A 17,090-nucleotide genomic window follows, 5' to 3' on the forward strand; every position below is an offset into this window, starting at 1 on the left:
ACACGTGACCGCCGGAATGACCTCACCCGGAAGTGCAGGTTTGGCGGGAGTGTGTGAGTGTGTGCGGCGGACATGGAGGAGCAGTACGAGCTGTACGGTATAGAGGATGACTACGAGGAGCAGTTCGCCTCCGAGCTGGAGGTCCTGGCCGAGATAGAAGGTGAGGAGCCCGCCGTGTGAGGAGTGAACTGTCCGCGATCAATAAAGTTCTGCAGCTTCTAATTCCCGAGCAGAACTTCCGAGACTGCAGTCCAGTACAGAAGTATCTGCTCACACAGTATATACTGTACACTCCTGACTGATACATTGTAACAAAGCTGTGGGTCTCCAGCTGTTCTAACACTACAACTCCCATCACTGACAGCTCCAGCTGATCTAACACTACAACTCCCATCACTCTGACAGGTCCAGCTATTCTAACACTACAACTCCCATCACTGACAGCTCCAGCTATTCTAACACTACAACTCCCATCACTGACAGGTCCAGCTATTCTAACACTACAACTCCCATCACTGACAGGTCCAGCTATTCTAACACTACAACTCCCATCACTGACAGGTCCAGCTATTCTAACACTACAACTCCCATCACTGACAGGTCCAGCTATTCTAACAGTACAACTCCCATCACTCTGACAGGTCCAGCTATTCTAACACTACAACTCCCATCACTGACAGCTCCAGCTATTCTAACACTACAACTCCCATCACACCCTGACAGCTCCAGCTGATCTAACACTACAACTCCCATCACTGACAGCTCCAGCTGTTCTAACACTACAACTCCCATCACTGACAGCTCCAGTTCTAACACTACAACTCCCATCACACCCTGACAGCTCCAGCTGATCTAACACTACAACTCCCATCACTGACAGCTCCAACTGTTCTAACACTACAACTCCCATCACATCCTGACAGCTCCAACTGTTCTAACACTACAATTCCCATCACATCCTGACAGCTCCAGCTATTCTAACACTACAACTCCCATCACTGACAGCTCCAGCTGATCTAACACTACAACTCCCATCACATCCTGACAGCTACAGCCGTTCTAACATTACGACTCCCATCACCCTGACAGCTCCAACTATTTTAACACTACAATTCCCATCACATCCTGACAGCTCCAGCTGTTATAACACTACAACTCCCATCACTGACAGCTCCAGCTGTTCTAACACTACAACTCCCATCACTGACAGCTTTAGCTATTCTAACACTACAACTCCCATCACTGACAGCTCCAGCTATTCTAACACTACAACTCCCATCACACCCTGACAGCTCCAGCTATTCTAACACAACAACTCCCATCACATCCTGACAGCTCCAGCTATTCTAACACAACAACTCCCATCACATCCTGACAGCTCCAGCTATTCTAACACAACAACTCCCATCACATCCTGACAGCTCCAGCTGTTCTAACACTACAACTCCCATCACTGACAGCTCCAGCTATTCTAACAGTACAACTCCCATCACTCTGACAGGTCCAGCTATTCTAACACTACAACTCCCATCACTGACAGCTCCAGCTATTCTAACACTACAACTCCCATCACTGACAGCTCCAGCTATTCTAACACTACCACTCCCATCACATGCCGACAGCTCCATCTCTTATAACACTACAACTCCCATCACTCTGACAGCTCCAGCTATTCTAACACTACAACTCCCATCACACCCTGACAGCTCCAGCTATTCTAACATTACGACTCCCATCACCCTGACAGCTCCATCTCTTATAACACTACAACTCCCATCACTGACAGCTCCAGCTGTTCTAACACTACAACTCCCATCACCCTGACAGCTCCAGCTATTCTAACACTACAACTCCCATCACCCTGACAGCTCCAGCTATTCTAACACTACAACTCCCATCACTCTGACAGCTCCAGCTATTCTAACACTACAACTCCCATCACCCTGACAGCTCCAGCTATTCTAACACTAAAATTCCCATCACCCTGACTGCTCCAGCTGTTCTAACACAACAACTCTCTTCACTTTATGCAGGTCCAGCTGTCAGGGCACGCTGGGAGTTGTAGTTTTGCAGCAGTTGAAGGGACACAGGTTGAAATTGATCACTGTAGCTTATGAGAGGAAGGGGGCCATAAGGGGGTTTCAGTCCTATATCTAAGTAGTAATAATGTTTCTGTTCAGTGACATGAAGCAGAAGTTCCATGAAAGTACATTAGAAAGTTTCCTGACTCTTCGTTATACATGGGGGGAGCTAACATTATTTTCTATTGTTGACAGATGACGTGCCTTCCCGATCTGCACCGAAGACATCCCAGTTCCGCAACAAGTTGTCATTCGAAGAGGCGATCACCTCTGCCGATCACATAGGAGCCACCGACCATGGCGCCAATGGCGTCCTCACAGCCGAGAGGTCTAAGAAGCGAGACTCTGCCTTCCTGCAACTGTCTGATGAGGACGAGCTGTCCGAGAGCATCTACGAGCCGCCCTTCAGTACGTCACACTCTCCTCTCTAAGTTTTCGCAACTGTGCCTTCAGCTGTTGCAAAACTACAACACTCAGCATGCCCGGACAGCCAACGGCTGTCCGGGCATGCTGGGTGTTGTAGTTTTGCAACAGCTGGAGGCATGCTGGTTGTGAAGCACTGCATTAAAAATGTAAAAAATCGGCCTTGACGTATAAAGTTTATTTTTTTTAATTTTTTTATTGGTTTATAGACAAACAGTACATATTTATACATTGATAAACAATATTAAAAGAAAACAGAAAAATATAAAGAGAGGAAAAGAGAAAAAAAGGCCCAAAAAACTTACACTTGAGGCTCATTTTGTTTGCAAATAGAGGCGCATTTTAAAGGGGTACTCTGCTGGAAAAAATCTTATCCATAGGGTATAAGGGGATAAGATGTCTGATCACGGGGTTCCCGCCGCTGCAGACCCCTGCGATCACCGGGCCGGGGGAGGTGAGCGCTCTGAATATTCGAGCCCGGGGTGGAATATGGAGGAGGCAGGGGAGCTGGACGAGCCAGCTCCCTGCCTCCATTGCGTTACGGAGTGCAATGTGAATAAAAGTATAAAGATCCATAACTTTGCACAGAAGCCTGCAAAAACAGTAAGTGACCCTTCGTTTTAAAGCTCTTAACCCTCACTATATGACCCAGTATACTGGGTTTAGTGCAGGTAAATCTGCTGTCAGATTTTCTTTAAATAACAATTTAGGAATCATTTTTTTCTGTCCAAAAATAAGTTGTGTAGAAACTTTGAAAGTAGCCTTGTATGCATTATAGACAATCCTTTAAGCAACACGGTCGACTTGCTGTATTGTATCAGTGCAGTTAAATGTATCTGTCTGAAGTGTAGACTGGAGAAATATCTAGACTGGATAGAACTGCAGCAGATCTCCAGCTGTGATAAGCATTAGGCCTTGTTCACACAGAGCAGATTCAGCGAGGAAATTTCTCGGTCGCTCTTCATTGGGGGACACAGAGACCTTGGGTATATGCTCTTTTCACTAGGAAAAAAAAGTTGTCTCCTCCCTGGCAGGATATACCCGCCCACTGGAAGAGAGGTAATCAGTTTAAGTGTCAGTAGGAGGCAAGACACAGGTCTCGGAGCTCCCCAGACCTGGTGTTTTTTTTTTTTTTTAATTATTTGAGTTGTTTAGTTAGCTTTTTTCCTCCCTTTTATTTCTCATTTTCAGGTGGGTGTTCAGGAGCATGGCGTTACCTGTTCCCTCATATGCGACAAGGGGGCACAGACATAGAGTATGTACTGTCAACCCATTCTCGCTAAGGACCAGCGCCTGGAGGTTGTACCCTGGGTCCGGGTCCCCCACTGCCCCTGCTCGCCCCGCTATCTTAGCCTGGTGTGATGCAGCGTTGCCATAAGCTGGTTAAAGCCGTTTGGTGAGTATATGTAGACCGTGGGTGAGTATATCATCCCCTTCACCCGCCCGCCAGTGTACTCACAGTTATGGCAGCCGTTTCTGTCTCAGGCCAGCTGCCGGCTTTTGCAGATGCTCCCTGTACTTTCTGCGGCCGCTTATTTTATTACTTTTAACTGGGCGGATCTCCTCCGGCGCTTGCTGGCCAGCGGGACCCATAATGGCGGCAGGTAGCTCCGCCCCCCCTTCTCCCCATGCTCTCTCCCGCCTCTGCGCTGTCTTGGGAGCGCCGGACAGGAAAAGCCCAGCGCCTTTCTGCGCCTCTCATGAACGAAGCTTAGCTCCGCCCCTCCTCCCGCAGCAAGCCCTCTAGGCTCAGGGTGCTGAAGTAGTTGTTCACGCTTCTAGGGATGTCACCCTCCTCTGATTCCCTGGTTCAGGGCCATTTCTCTTCCAGCTCAGCGGAAGCCTGTCCAGCCGGGCACCGCTTTCACCCCTCTAAACCGCCCACCCCCCAGGCCTCGGAGCAGCAAGTGCTTCTACAGTATGCTGCATTACTGCTCCTGTTTAGTTTGCAGCTCCCTGCGCTCACAGTCACTGCTGGTTCCTCTCTTCTCCCGTCCTTATGGACAAGGATCGGCGCAATTTTGTGCCTCTCTCAGATGGAGTTGAGCTCTGCCCCTCTCCTTCTCCCGTAGTGCGTCCAGGCTTGGGCTCAGGGGTTAATGCTGGGAAATCGCGGGACGCAGGGTTCATTTAAAAATTAAAAATAATTGTCTTCCGCTGGTCTCTTTGACTGGGAAACGCCCTCTAGCGACTGTTAATGGTATTGTGTTTTTTTTGTGGCTCCCTCTGTGGCAGCTCGTAGCTATTACAGTTTTTTGTCCGCGATATCTGTTTTTATCTTTTTCCGGGACTGCATATAGGGTCTGCCTTTTTTTCCAAATAGTGCTATTGGTACAATGTTTTTTTGCCATATGCCTCTGCCATGCCTAATTCTGCAGAGTTCTCACTCTCTGAGGGAGCATATGCAAACCGTTAGGGGTCCCTGGAGATTCCGGGGTTACATTCCGTGCCTGGTTTCCCCTTACGCTGCGTACCATGCCATGTTTACTGTGCCCACGGCCGGTCCTAGTCCCTCCCTATTGGGGCACGGCTCCGGTCCGGTGCCCTTACAGGGCTTTTGCGCTCCTGTCAGATGCCTAGGGCCTTTTCCGGGTTTTTCCTTCGACGGTCATCCATCAGTGGAGGGTTTTCTCCATCAGGGGAGAGTCCCTCCTCCACAGGTTCCCGATCTCCTATATGCCACATCAGTGGTTGACATTCCAGTACCCCTTGGCCAGTGCGAGGTGTTTGACGGAGCGACCTGTTGCATACTATGGACCCATACCAGTAAGCCAGACAGTGGACTGCGTGGTTCCTTCGCCGCCTGTCATTTCTCACATGCCTGATGTCTCTGCGGCTGGAGTTCCGGTACCCCACAACCAGTGCCCGTTGTCCGAAGAAGTGCCCTGACGTGTCCTATGGACCCTATACAGGGCAATGGGGATACCATCCATGGCTCCTCTGCCTCCCCCGATCTACCAGGGTGGGGAGGATTCAATCCATGGCTCCTAGGCCTCCCCATCCTCCCACCTGCGACCAAGGGGCACAGTGATGGGCGATATGACGGTTGTTCCCTTTTCGACAGCACCTGGAGGTGTACTCATTCACCCAGACTGTTGTCTGCACAATTTCCGACGCAGTCTGTCTCCCATCCCTGGGCTGCTGCGTGCATGGCTGGGGTTTCCAGTACCTCACTGCTGGTGGGAGAAATCTGGAAGAGGGTCCCCTGCAGGTACACGGGACTGACATCAGTCAGTCAGACTTTCTTGTGCTTGAGGGTTGCCCATCAGATCGGCCACACTCCAGTACCCCACTTTTGGTGGGAGGGTTCGCAGAAGTAACTTTGTGCGTTCAGGAACCCTATACCAGTCAACCAGATGGTGGTCTGCATGGCTTACTACTGCGTCGGGTCACCTACCATACTCTTGCCTCACCTTTGCGGAAGTTCAGGTATTCAACTGCCGAGGTGTAGTTCTGAGCGAGGGACCCCATGTTGCTCCATGGGCCTTTCACAATGCACCATGTAGTGGTTCGCAGGGTTCCCTACTTTCCCAGGTCCCTCTCCACAGGACTGGGGCTATCTCGGATAAGGGCTGGCAAGCCACTTTCAGTGTGTGATTCCGAGGACCGGACAGGTATGTATGTATGTATGTGTATATATATATATATATGTGTGTGTATAGATAGATAGAGATATATAGATATATCTATATATCTCCATCTATCTATCTAGGTTTTCTCTCTTTATAGCTCCTAAAGCCAAGCGCCAGAAAATAGAGGCCGTGAAGAAACTGGACTTCGGTGCCACTGATCGATCTGCGGTCAGCCCAGCAATAAGTGATGACATCACTCCTCCGCCATCTCCTGATCCCACGCAGAAGAAGGACAGGTATAAGGGGATGATCTGCTTATAAGGGTCTAAACGGTTACCATATTGTTTATAGGTGGCTCGTTCATATAGGTGACTGGTCTCCAAACTGTAGACCTCTAGATGTTGCAAAACTACAACTCCCAGCATGCCCGGACAGCCAATGGCTGTCCGGGCATTCTCGGAGTTGTAGTTTTGCAACCTCTAAAGGTCCACAGTGTGGAGACCACTTATGTGGCTGGCATATGACTATAGCTCTGGGTTTCCTCTCCATACAACAGCATGTATGGGTGAGACACATGCAGCACCTGTTGATGCTAATAGAGTGAATTTAGTTATTAAAGGGGTACTCTGGAGGAAAACTATTTTTTTTCTAATTAACTGGTGGCAGAAAATTAAACAGATTAGTAAATTATTACTATTAAAAAATCTTAATCCTTTCAGGACTTATCAGCTGCTGTATGCTCCAAAGGAAGTTGTGTAGTTCTTTCCAGTGCTCTTCTGACACCTCTCCTCCATAGCAGGAGAGGTTTCCTATGGGGATTTTTTTCCTGCTCTGGACAGTTCCTGATGTGGACTGAGGTGTCAGCAGAGAACACTGGAAAGAACTACACAACTTCCTTTGAAGCAAACAGCAGCTGATAAGTCCTGGTAGGATTAAGATTTTTTTTAAATAGAAGTAATTTAAAATCTGTATAACTTTCTGGCACCAGTTGATTTAAAAAAATATATTTTTTACCGGAGTACCCCTTTAAGCATTATTTATGGGTTCCCCCTTTTCAGAAATCTGAAGTTTCTGAGCTGCGATGCACTCGACGTCAGTGACATGGCTCCTCTGCAAGTCTCCCCGTCTAAAGCTGAGCAGAAGCGCGTGCTGAAGCGGCCACCAGTGCTGGAGGACTACATCAATGTGACTTCTAGTGACGGCGCAAGGGTTTACATGACATTAAAAGATGATCAGGATGGGACTGGGGTTCAGGTGAGCAACTCTCCTGCTGATGTTAAAGGGGTTGTACAGGAAAAGAAAACCCAATTTAATTTGTTCCCCCTGTCCTTAGGTTGTGTGTGGTACTACAACTTGTCTCCGTTAACTTCAATGGCAGTTAACTGCAATACCTCACACAACCTGACGACAAATGTGGCACTGTTTTTGAATTATTTATTATATTTTGATTTATTATTACTAGACTTTATTTAACGATGTCAACCACATACAGAATGTTTGGGAACTTATCTTTTGGGATAGGTTTTACTTACCCCTTTATTGTTTTCCTTTTTTCATTTCAGGACTCTAAGTTCACAGGCCTCAGCTGGAGAGGTGACCCGCAGCTTCACCTTCTGGGGGTCCCCATTTCATACCTTAAGGAGCAAGTGGCTGATGAGGTAATAACTGTGCATGGATATGTATATTCTATAGAAAGGATAATAAAATGATTTCTCACTCATATCAGTGGGGGACACAGAAGACAGTAGGTATGTGCTGCTTTGGCTAGGAGGCGACATTAAAGGGGAATATCCAGGAAAAAAACTTTTTTATATATATATCAACTGTCTCCAGAAAGTTAAACAGATTTGTAAATTACTTCTATTAAAAAATCTTAATCCTTTCAGTACTTATGAGCTTCTGAAGTTAAGGTTGTTCTTTTCTGTCTAAGTGCACTTTGATGACACGTGTCTCAGAAACCGCCCAGTTTAGAAGCAAATCCCCATAGCAAACCTCTTCTAAACTGGGCGGTTCCCGAGATAATATTGTATATATTTGTTTGTGTGGGGTGGACCGGTGTTGTATTTTATGCTATGGTGTTGGTTTTATGATTCATTATATTATGTTCTGTCAGATATGGTATGTTTATGTTTTGTACTTATTTATTGTTATGTTTAAAATTTTTATAAAAGATTTACAGGATATAACTCAGGATCAGTACAGGATAAGTAATGTAATGTATGTACACAGTGACCTCACCAGCAGAATAGTGAGCACAGCTCTGGAATATAATACAGGATATAACTCAGGATCAGTACAGAATAAGTAATGTAATGTATGTACACAGTGACCTCACCAGCAGAATAGTGAGTACAGCTCTGGAGTATAATACAGGATATAACTCAGGATCAGTACAGGATAAGTAATGTAATGTATGTACACAGTGACCTCACCAGCAGAATAGTGAGTACAGCTCTGGAGTATAATACAGGATATAACTCAGGATCAGTACAGGATAAGTAATATAATGTATATACACAGTGACCTCACCAGCAGTATAGTGAGTACAGCTCTGGAATATAATACAGGATATAACTCAGGATCAGTACAGGATAAGTAATATAATGTATATACACAGTGACCTCAGCAGCAGAATAGTGAGCACAGCTCTGGAATATAATACAGGATATAACTCAGGATCAGTACAGGATAAGTAATGTAATGTATGTACACAGTGACCCCACCAGCAGAATAGTGAGTACAGCTCTGGAGTATAATACAGGATATAATTCAGGATCAGTACAGGATAAGTAATGTAATGTATATACACAGTGATCTCACCAGCAGAATAGTGAGTACCGCTCTGGAGTATAATACAGGATATAACTCAGGATCAGTACAGGATAAGTACCGTATATACTCGAGTATAAGCCGAGTTTTTCAGCACGATTTTTCGTGCTGAAAACACCCCCCTCGGCTTATACTCGAGTGAACTCCCCCACCCGCAGTGGTCTTCAACCTGCGGACCTCCAGAGGTTTCAAAACTACAACTCCCAGCAAGCCCGGGCAGCCATCGGCTGTCCGGGCTTGCTGGGAGTTGTAGTTTTGAAACCTCCGGAGGTCCGCAGGTTGAAGACCACTGCGGCCTTCGACATCATCCAGCCCCCTCTCACCCCCCTTTTAGTTCTGTACAGTACTCACCTCCACTCGGCGCTGGTCCGGTGCTGCAGGACTGTCCGGAGAGGAGGTGGTCCGGTGGGATAGTGGTTCCGGGCTGCTATCTTCACCGGGGAGGCCTCTTCTAAGCGCTTCGGGCCCGGCCCCAGAATAGTCACGTTGCCTTGACAACAACGCAGAGGTACGTTTATTGCCAACGTACTTCTGCGTCATTGTCAAGGCAACGCCTCTATTCCGGGCCGGAAGCGCGGAGAAGAGGCGCCCCCGGTGAAGATAGCAGCCCGGAACCACTATCCCACCGGACGACCTCCTCACCGGACAGTCCTGCAGGACCGGACCAGCGCCGAGCGGAGGTGAGTACTCACAACTAAAGGGGGGTGAGAGGGGGCTGGATGATGTTGAAGGCCGCAGTGGTCTTCAACCTGCGGACCTCCGGAGGTTTCAAAACTACAACTCCCAGCAAGCCCGGACAGCCGATGGCTTGCTGGGAGTTGTAGTTTTGAAACCTCTGGAGGTCCGCAGGTTAAAGACCACTGAGGGCGGATGATGAGGAGAGGATGATGAAGGGGGTGTGTGGGATGATGACAAGAGGATGATGAAGGGGGGGTGTGGGATAAGGGGATGATGAAGGGGGGTGGGATGATGAAGGGGGGTGGGGATGATGACAAGGGGATGATGACAAGGGGATGATGAAGGGGGGATGTGTGGGATGATAAGGGGATGATGACAGGTGATGATGATGAGGGTCTGGATAATGACAGGCGGTGATGATGATGAGGATGTTAATGATGGGTCTGGATGATGACAGGGGGAATGATGTATTTCCCACCCTAGGCTTATACTCGAGTCAATAACTTTTCCTGGGATTTTGGGTTGAAATTAGGGGTCTCGGCTTATACTCGGGTCGGCTTATACTCGAGTATATACGGTAATGTAATGTATGTACACAGTGACCTCACCAGCAGAATAGTGAGTACAGCTCTGGAGTATAATACAGGATATAACACAGGATCAGTACAGGATAAGTAATGTAATGTATGTACACAGTGACCTCACCAGCAGAATAGTGAGTGTAGCTCTGGAATATAATACAGGATATAACTCAGCATCAGTACAGGATAAGTAATGTAATATATATACACAGTGACCTCACCAGCAGAATAGTGAGTACAGCTCTGGAGTATAATACAGGATATAACTCAGGATCAGTACATGATAAGTAATGTAATGTATGTACACAGTGACCTCACCAGCAGAATAGTGAGTACAGCTCTGGAGTATAATACAGGATATAACTCAGGATCAGTACAGGATAAGTAATGTAATGTATGTACACAGTGACCTCACCAGCAGAATAGTGAGTACAGCTCTGGGGAATAATACAGGATATAACTCAGGATCAGTACAGGATAAGTAATGTATGTACACAGTGACCTCACCAGCAGAATAGTGAGTACAGCTCTGGAGTATAATACAGGATATAACTCAGGATCAGTGCAGGATAAGTAATGTAATGTATGTACACAGTGACCTCACCAGCAGAATAGTGAGTACAGATCTGGAGTATAATACAGGATATAACTCAGGATCAGTACAGGATAAGTAATGTATGTACACAGTGACCTCACCAGCAGAATAGTGAGTACAGCTCTGGAGTATAATACAGGATATAACTCAGGATCAGTACAGGATAAGTAATGTAATGTATATACACAGTGACCTCACCAGCAGAATAGTGAGTACAGCTCTGGAGTATAATACAGGATATAACTCAGGATCAGTGCAGGATAAGTAATATAATGTATGTATACAGTGACCTCACCAGCAGAATAGTGACTGCAGCTCTGGAATATAATACATGATGTAACTCCATGGTATCCTTCTGTACATCTATCATATGTTGATTGATACCTTTCTTCTCTTGCAGCGTCGGAGACAAGTTTTAGAGGAATCCCAGCGCCTTACAGAAATGCTGAGCAGGTAATACGTCTAATGATTTTAATTAGGAGAGATTTACAAGGCTCTTCTCTTCCACCCAGCTATGATTCTCAGTACGGTTCTGCTCTACAATGAATGCCATTAAACTATATAAACCACAATATCAGATTATCTTGGTTTTTACAATCATTTGCATGTGCAAGTCTGCAAATTCTATATCTGCCAGCTGAATACAGACCAGGTTCTTTTTCTGCACTAGCTATACACGGCAAACAATTTTCAGTCAAATTCGCCAGTTTTGCCCAGCGAACCACATCTGTTTTATATGAATGTGAACACTGTTCATTCACCTTTTATTTATTTATTTATTATTATTTTTTTTTTTTATGTCAACAGTCAAATGAATGAATTTGAGCAGGTGGAAAATGAAAGTTTAGATCTCATCCCTGCAGAAACAGAAGAGGAAGGTGACGACGGGTCCTCCCATAGCCTCTGGGTTGACAGATACACCCCAAGACATTATACGGAGCTGCTCAGTGATGATGTGAGTGTAAAATCACCATTTATTTATATTATCACTGATATTTCCTGCATCTTGTTCATGGTTTACTCTCCCTTCCCTCTTTTTAGTATACGAATCGATGTCTCCTGAAGTGGTTAAAGTTATGGGACACCGTAGTGTTTGGTAAAGAAAAGACAGTAAAGAAACCCAAGGCGGTTCCAGATCCAAGAGTGAACAACAAGTTCCAGAAGGAATCGACAGGAAAGTTTAAGACCAAAGCTCAGATCACAGAAGAGATTCTCGAGGCAGAACTCGATCAGTACAATAGACCCAAGAACAAGGTAAGTGAAAAAAAAACTCTCTAAATCTATCATAGAAACCCTACTTTATTGTGGTTTATTCTCCTGTAAGGCTGCATTCACATTCCAGAAAGATAGATACTATTGTTAGGGTGGTGATTTGAAAATGAATAAATAAAAATATCTTAAAAAGCTATAGAGTGACACCAACCCCCCCCCCGTCCTACGATGGCCCCGACATACGATCATTTCAGCATATGATCACTCTCAGAGGCAGCATCAACATACAATGCTTTTGTATGTCGGGGCCATCGCATAAATGGCTATCCGGCAGCGCAGACTGCTTCAGCTGCCCCCGGATAGCCGTTTACCGTGCCCAGTGTGGTCCACTGACGATCACTTACCTGTCCTCGGGGCTCCGGCGCGTCCTCTTCAGGATCCCCTGCATCGTCGGCGCTCTCCATCGTCGTCATCACGTCGCTGCGCCCGCCGTCCCGTCATCCAATAGGAGCGGCGTGCGTAGCGACGTGATGGCGGCAACGGAGAGCGAGGATCCCGGGGAAGCAGAGGCCTTGCCGGAGCGTCGGGGACACCCCAGGGACGTGGCGACAGCGATGGAAGGCGACATCCAGGGCAGCGGTGACGGTCCGGAGCGGTGGGGACACATGAGTATAACCTCCAGTACCAGTGGTCTTCAACCTGCGGACCTCCAGATGTTGCAAAACTACAACTCCCAGCATGCCCGGACAGCCGTTGGCTGTCCGGGCATGCTGGGAGTTGTAGTTTTGCAACATCTGGAGGGTCCGCAGGTTGTAGACCACTGTCCTATACTTTACATTGCACGGATCCCTCAACATACAATGGTTTCAACAAACGATGGTCCATTTGGAACGGATTACCATCGTATGTTGAGGGACCGCTGTATATATATGTATGTGTGTGTGTGTATGTGTATATATATATATATATATATATATATATGTATAAATAATGTTTCTTACTAACATGTTTTAGGTTGCTTTGCTCTGTGGCCCACCCGGTCTAGGAAAGACCACACTAGCGCATATAATAGCGAGACATGCTGGATACAACGTGGTGGAAATGAACGCTAGGTGAGTACATGTATTATTTTAGTAACCCATAGTTTATGGAGAAACGATTTGCAATTTTAATGTTTAATAAAATAAAAAAAATCTTTGCCCTCCAAATTGCAGCGATGACCGTAGTCCAGAGGTTTTCAGAACGCGAATTGAAGCCGCAACACAAATGAAGTCCGTGCTGGGTTTGGACGAGCGACCTAATTGTTTAATTATTGACGAAATAGACGGCGCGCCCACAGTAAGTGATAGACACGAAAATACGGTTCTCGCCCGAGCATTTATTCTTCACACTCCCCACTGAGCGGTGCGTTCATGTATGAATAAATTGCTTCTGTTCCTCTTTGGCGACATGTTGTGTTCCCAAACGGTTTGACACTGAGCGTGTAGCGACGCGCTCTATCGGCAGGGGAGATGATAATGCCAAATGGTTTCCAGGGGGAATTAAGAAAAAAAAATTCTAAGAATAGATGCTGCAAAATAGGTTGATAGGGAATGTAATGATTTACCAAAACTGATGTCAGATCTGCTATTCTGTGCACATTTTGAAGAGGTTATTCCAAGATTAAAACTTACCACCTTTACAAATAGCGAGTAAATGGAGCGCCAGCCTAGCATTCGTACTCCCTGCTATTCATTCGGTCGGCAAGGGCACCGGCACAACAAGCTGGCGCTAGGATTGCCCAGAAATGCACCATCTCAATAGAATAGCAATGCGTTTCAGAGAGGATGTTCATTCTTTCGGTGCAGTCTGGGGTCTGGAATTTTCGTAGTATGAATGGTGGTGCAGAATCCCATTAAAAACAGCGGGCAGCTGCTGCACCTTATTTTTCTAGCGGAATTTTGTTACAAAGATTCAAAGTGTGTAAGGGCCCTTAAAGGGGTACTCCGCACCAGACATCTTATCCCCTATCCAAAGGTTAGGGAATAAGATGTCTGATCACTGGGGGTCCCGCCGCTGGGGACCCCGGCGATCTCTGCCAATGCACCCCGCCAACATCACCACCGCAGAGCAAACTGGCTCTGTGGGTGATGACGGGGGCGATGCAGGGGACGGAGCATCGTGACGTCACAGCTCTGCCCCCCCCCCCCGTCACGTCCCGCCCACTCAATATGTCGGTGATCGTCACGCCCCCTCCCATAGACTTGTATTAAGGGAGCGGGGCGTGACATCATGGGGGGCGGAGCCATGACGTCACGTTGCTCCGTCCACTGCAGAGCTTGCTCTGTAGTGATGACGGCGGGGTGCAGCAGCAGAGATCGCGGGGGGGGGGGGGAGGTCCCCAGCGGCGGGACCCCGGTGAGCAGACACCTTATCCCCTAACCTTTGGATAGGGGATAAGATGTCTGGGGCGGAGTACCCCTTTAAAATGTGATATAAGCAGGATTCTCCCACTACCTAGTCTCCTAGGTAGTTATTACTGCACGACACCCAGCGCCCAGCTCATGCCATGTTTTAACAGTTGTTAACACCGGGAAAACAGTTGCTCCAATAAGTCGACCTGCCCCCTCCATGCATCTCTATGGGACAGACGGAGATACAAAAGCACAGCAGCTCCTGCTCCTTTGCATAGTGGATACATTTCCCTACATGGGACTACTCCTTTAGTATAGACATAACCCCTTCAAGGATCCCCACCTGACATAACCTCTCGTGTGCGGCTGTATCTGAACATCGACTACATTCTACCTAGGAGAAGCCTGGTTGAGGTTGTTGTAAGTTTGGCTGAACTTTGTGGTTGATGCAGTTCTCTACTTTCTTTAGGTCTCCATTAATATGCTGCTAAGTTTAATAAACCGGAAGGATGGGAAGGACGCCGATGGTGGAAATGAGGCAACTACCACTAAGAAGAAAAAGAAAGACGGGGGCTTGATGCTCAGACCTATCATCTGTATTTGCAATGACCAGTAAGTATCCTCTATGGCAGTGTTTGCCAACCAGGGTGCCTCCAGCTGTTGCAAAACTACAACCCCCAGCATGCCCGGACAGCCTTCGGCTGTCCGGGCATGCTGGGAGTTGTAGTTTTGCAACAGCTGGAGACACCTTATTTGGGAAACACTGCTCTATAATAACTACATTACAAGTCACCATATTGAATTCAATGGGTCATCCATTTAAATATTTTTATTGTCTATCCACATGGTAGATGATAAATGTGCAATCACTGGGAGTTCAGCTGCAGGATCTACAACGGAGGTTTCTAAGTGCCCCTTGTGAATGGTTGTGGCCATTGCCCCATTAACTACTGTGCGACTGAGGGAGATCTCTTGTTTTTAACATAGCGGTGAATAGAGCGGGGCCTTGTAGGTAACCTATCAATCCATTCACAAGGGACACTTGGCATCCCCTGTACTTCAGATTGCTTTTCTGTGGACAGGTGATAAATGATTTTAGTGGACATGGTCACATGGGGTGGGTTTTTGTGTGTGGACGTAAAATATCTGTGTGTGTGTATGTGTGTATATATATATTTATAAAATGTGTGTATGTATATATGTGTGTGTATATAAATGTACTTGCAGAGCTGGACAGTATGACCAAAAATGTGTATCGCTGTATTTTTGTAGTTTATTGCAGTTCCACGGTATTTAACGGTATTTTCCATCCTCCACCTCCCCATCATGTGACCTATGGGCGCTGCTTCTCTCCCCTGGCCCCCAGGTTTATCAGCCCAGCACTGCGCTGTCCCCCACATCGGGGAACTAATCATGTTTACCCAAAAGCGCTGCTCTCCTCATCCTCCTGTGAGTTGCGGGCTGCCGGCGCTGGAACTCTGTACTGTACTACATATTCCTTGTGCCCGGGCTGCAAAAATAAACAAAATAAACTTTGACTCACCTTCCTGCGTTCCCCTGTTGCGACGATAACGGCTTCACAGTCCTCTGCTGCAATCCTCAGGCTGCTTCCTGGGGACAGGAACGTCACAGAGCCGTCAGCCTATCACCGGCCGCAGCGATGTCCTGACTCGGCCTGTGATAGGCTGAGCGCACAGTCATTTTAGGAGCTGGCCAGAGCTCCTTACATGACAGGACGTTCAGCCTATCACCGGCCGAGTCAGGACATCGCTGTGGCCGTTGATAGGCTGACGGCTCTGTGACGTTCCCATCCACAGCGTGAGGCCAATACCGGAGCAACGGGGGAACGTATGAAGGTGAGTTGAAGTTTATTTTGTTTATATTTGCAGCCCGGGCACCAGGAATATGTAGTACAGTACAGAGTTCCAGCGCTGGCGGCCTGCAACTCACAGAAGGACGAGGAGAGCAGCGCTTGCGGGTGACATATGCGGGTGACATTCGGTATGAACCGGTATACCGCCCAGCACTAGTACATTGTATGTATTTTATTTTCCTCCGAATGTAAATTGTTGTCCAGCAATTTAGGAAACCACAGGCTACGGTTACCTTAGGCCTGAATGTACCTGACTTATTATGACGGCTTGTAGTAAATGCTTCTGGCCTGGAGATGGTTCCCTTTAGTTGTCTGTGACCTCTTCTCTTCTGTGCAGGTATGTTCCGTCTCTTCGGCAGCTCAGGCAGCAAGCGTTCATGTTGAATTTCCCTCAGACGTTGCCTTCCAGGCTGGTACAAAGGTTACATGAGGTTAGTGCAATTGATTTTTTACTGAGAGTTGTATTCGTTTGGTTTGTTGAGTACAGTGGTCCCTCAACATACGATCGTAATTCGTTCCAAACGACCCATCGTTTGTCGAATCCATCGTATGTTGAGGGATCCGTGCAATGTAAAGTATAGGAAGCTGTACTCACCTGTCCCCGCCGCTCCGGACCAGGTCCTCACCGCTCCCGATCCTGTCCCAGGGGCTCCCAATGCTGCTCCGGTGTCGTCTTCGCGATCCTCCGGCTTCTTCCGCATCTTCTGCAGGGTCCGGGCCTCGCTTTCCAGTGACGTTATTACGCTGCTGCGCCGGCGCGGTGTGCGTAGTGACGGAATAACGACGCCGGAAAGCGAGGCCCGGACCCTGGAGAAGATGCGCAAGACACCGGAGGATCGCGAAGTGGACCCGG

General features: G+C 47.3%; 1 protein-coding gene across 2 annotated transcripts in view; it reads left to right on the plus strand.

Annotated features, from left to right (window-relative positions):
* The first annotated feature begins 22 nt into the window (after positions 1 to 22).
* The window catches only part of CHTF18 (chromosome transmission fidelity factor 18), a 54,397-nt gene continuing 37,329 nt past the window's right edge, over positions 23 to 17,090 (plus strand). For both annotated transcript variants that reach the window (XM_056535352.1, XM_056535351.1), the window contains exons 1-12: positions 23 to 160; positions 2,277 to 2,489; positions 6,234 to 6,372; positions 7,135 to 7,330; positions 7,639 to 7,734; positions 11,160 to 11,212; positions 11,567 to 11,714; positions 11,801 to 12,013; positions 12,986 to 13,083; positions 13,186 to 13,309; positions 14,834 to 14,976; positions 16,575 to 16,668. In XM_056535352.1, coding sequence (XP_056391327.1) covers positions 73 to 160; positions 2,277 to 2,489; positions 6,234 to 6,372; positions 7,135 to 7,330; positions 7,639 to 7,734; positions 11,160 to 11,212; positions 11,567 to 11,714; positions 11,801 to 12,013; positions 12,986 to 13,083; positions 13,186 to 13,309; positions 14,834 to 14,976; positions 16,575 to 16,668 — 1,605 coding nt within the window. In that variant the 5' untranslated portion in view covers positions 23 to 72. The remainder of the gene's footprint in view (positions 161 to 2,276; positions 2,490 to 6,233; positions 6,373 to 7,134; positions 7,331 to 7,638; positions 7,735 to 11,159; positions 11,213 to 11,566; positions 11,715 to 11,800; positions 12,014 to 12,985; positions 13,084 to 13,185; positions 13,310 to 14,833; positions 14,977 to 16,574; positions 16,669 to 17,090) is intronic.

Source organism: Hyla sarda, chromosome 8 (genome assembly GCF_029499605.1).
Source record: "Hyla sarda isolate aHylSar1 chromosome 8, aHylSar1.hap1, whole genome shotgun sequence".
Taxonomy (NCBI): Eukaryota; Metazoa; Chordata; class Amphibia; order Anura; family Hylidae; genus Hyla; species Hyla sarda.